This window comes from Chinchilla lanigera, unplaced genomic scaffold, assembly GCF_000276665.1.
Source record: "Chinchilla lanigera isolate Chin_1 unplaced genomic scaffold, ChiLan1.0 scaffold00003, whole genome shotgun sequence".
In the NCBI taxonomy this organism is placed as follows: Eukaryota; Metazoa; Chordata; class Mammalia; order Rodentia; family Chinchillidae; genus Chinchilla; species Chinchilla lanigera.
In genome coordinates, this window is record NW_004955404.1 from 784077 (window position 1) to 787145 (window position 3069).

Consider the following 3069-nt stretch of genomic DNA (forward strand, 5'->3'; position numbering starts at 1 on the left):
AGTCACTTAGCCAAACCTCTAGACTCCCTAAGTTGACACAATGTATCAACCATAACACACATCCATCCATCCATCCATCCATCCATCCATCCATCCATCCATCCATCTATCCATCCATCCATCCACATATCCTTCCTTCCATCCAACTGTCCATTCATTTAGTCATTCACACAGAAAGTGAACCAGCCATTCACCCATCCCCTCATCCAACCATCCACCCACCCATCCATCTATCTGCCTACACATTCACCCACTCATCCACCCACTCATCCACCCATCCATGAAGTTAAGGTTTCACTCAAGGTCAATGGAGAGGGTGGGACTACATTGAAAGATCTTCTACAGCACTCTGCCCATCTGCCCCTCCTGAGAACTTTAAAATACAAATTCTCAGATTACACCCCACCCCACCCTCCTGAGTCAGCTCTGGGGGTGGCCGCAATCGGTGACTTTGCAGCCCCTGCCCCAGGTGATGCAGAGGCACACTCTAGCTTGAGGTGCTTCCAAAATTCACCACTTCCAAAATTCATCAAAGGTTTAAATCAAGTAGGTCTATAATATTTCTCCCTCAAATGTTTCTCTCTCTCTCTCTTTTTAACCAACGACTGCAAACCTAAACAGAAAACCAAAACGCCTCCCTTCATACCACAGAGAGGCTTTTGCTATCAGAAGAATCTCCTGGCCTTGGTCCTAAACGTCAGGTTCTGGAACACATATGAGAGCCACATGCTCGAGGTTGAGAGGCACAGACCACCAGGAGAGCACACATTGTGCAGCTCTGCACGCAGATCAGCCGGGCAAAGAAAGCCCTTGGAGACGGAAAGCAACACTCCGATCCGAGGCTAGAACACACCGCAGCAAGTCCTGAGCACAGACAGACGAGATGCTGGGAGTTTGGGGCAGAGCCTCATGCAGTTCCCAGGAGCTCCCCAAGCCCCCGGACACAATGCCCTCCTCCAGGAGTCAGCTTTTCCCACCTGAGCAGCAACACCAGCTACCAGATCAATGTCTGGAGCCATCACCTCACACCGGGCACTGAGCCGACGTGACCCCCCAGAGGACGTGGAGTTAGAAGCCATTGCGCTGCAGTTGGGGAATTCTCCAGGAGGTGCTTGGACATAGCCCTGGGGTGGTGCCCGGGATATATCTCTTCCCTCGGAGGGAATGCACAGCAAGCTCCTGGCTCTGCACATGGCCCCTGTCACCACAGCAGGGTATCCAGCCCTTACCACATGGCGTTATGGCCTCTAAGCCCCCAGGGTGCCCCGCACAGCAGGGGTAAAGACTGTATCCCTGGTGGGGAATAGGGCAGTGCCGGGGGCGCCAAATAGGGCACTGACACAGAGGCCTCTCGCCTGCCAAACAATGGGGCGTTCATAGGCGAAGGCGCCGCTTAGCCGGATCTAAGAGCTGTGGTGGGGACTGCAGCCATCAATGCTGCAGGGGTGTCAGAGGGCACAGATCTGGAGAGGTTGCTTCCGCCCCACAAGACAAAGGTGGCTGTGGAGGCTGGGCACAGACAGGGTGGCTGGCAGTGCGCAGTGAGCAGTCAGTGCCACTTCCCCTCCCGAGACAGGCATTTACAACTGCAAATGCATGTGTGTCTTTCAGAGCTCATGAAGAACCCTCAATCCGAAAAACGCAGGAATGACATCACTGTTGGAGTCATTCCCACACCGAGATCCTGACACCAGCCAAGAGCAGGGCAGGAAACACAGAAGAGCCCTCCCCTGCCCTCCACAGGTCCCAGCCTCCGGGGACGCAGCACCCAGGTGCCCTCTCCGCTCTGCACGCCAAACCCACACCAAGCGAAGCTGAGCCCAGGCTTCGGAACAGTGCAGCTGGGCTTCTGCAAGGAAGGGGACGGACGGCAGAATGGCTCTACTTCGTTTTGCTCCATACACAATAAACTTAGCAATTTTACTCAGAAAACCAGCTTCACAAGCTGAATGTCTTCCAAGGTCTCGGCGAGGTGCCCCACACAAAGACAGATCATCACTCAGGGGGAGGGGGGGACCACACCCAAAGCAACCCGCTCCCATCGCTTGCATCTGCCAGGAAGGGAGGCCTGAGACCCTGGGTAACGGTCTGAATCCCCTCACACGGCAGTATGGGACAAGCACTGGCAACTTACTTGCAGTGGCATCTCTCTATTTCCTCTTCATTCTAAGGGAAACCGGGCGACACTGCGGTCTCCTTTCGTGCTATAGCCGGGAGACCTGGGTGTGCCCAGCCTGATGGAGGCCGCAGCGAGACAGCGCCAGCTCAGCCTCCGCCAACGCCTAGAGGGATCAGTCAGGCTGCTCCTTGCAGCTCATCTGAAGTAACCTCTCAATCAATACAGAGAACAAACGTCCAGATACGCTGTTCTGCCCCTCGCCCCCACGTGGCCCACGGTTCTCAGACATTTGCCTGAGGGTCACGTTATGTGGGGGTAAGACCCACCAGATTACTCGGGATTTTCCCCCCAGAAGGAGTTCGGCAGTGGCCCCACGCCCGCCCTGGCTCCGAAGGCCCCGGACTCAGCGGGTCCTCCGCTCAGGGCACCTGTGCCCGTCCCGGTGGCTGCTCTCGAGCTGTCCCCGCATGCAGGGGCAGGCTGGGGAGGGGATTTCGGAGTCACCAAGGGTCGGCTCCAGGGCACAGCAGACCCTGAGCGCTTAAAAAGCCCTGCCTGCTCTGCAGTCATTGTAGCCATCCTAGCGGAATAAAATGGCCTGACAGTCCCCGGAAACATGTCAGCTACCAGAGCATGCAGCCGCCGCTCCCTCCCCGCCCGAGGGCCACAGAGAGCAGCGAGGGCGGCTGTGCGCCCCGCACGCATTTCCCCGCAGCTCTGCGGGCGATGTCAAGCTTAGGATCCGCAGTGCGAGGCAGCGCTCCTCCTACCCGTGTGCCTGGAAACCGCGCCCAGCCGCTGCACCATCGCCTCCAGAGCCATCTCTTCATTCCAGAACCGCATCCTCCGAGCCAGAGCCCACGCTCCCGCACACCCGGCGCCTCGGGCGGCGGAGGGGAGGGGGCGCGCGTGGGAGGGGGCGGCCCGGGATTGGTCTGCGCCGGCGGGGA

At 57.7% G+C, this 3069-nt stretch overlaps 1 protein-coding gene across 1 annotated transcript in view; it reads right to left on the reverse strand.

The window, feature by feature from the left end:
* Positions 1-3069, reverse strand: part of Mcf2l (MCF.2 cell line derived transforming sequence-like) — a gene marked incomplete at its 5' end in the record, with an annotated part of 89229 nt that extends 86160 nt beyond the window's left edge. The window contains 1 exon segment of the mRNA XM_013515593.1: positions 2890-3069. Coding sequence (XP_013371047.1) covers positions 2890-2949 — 60 coding nt within the window.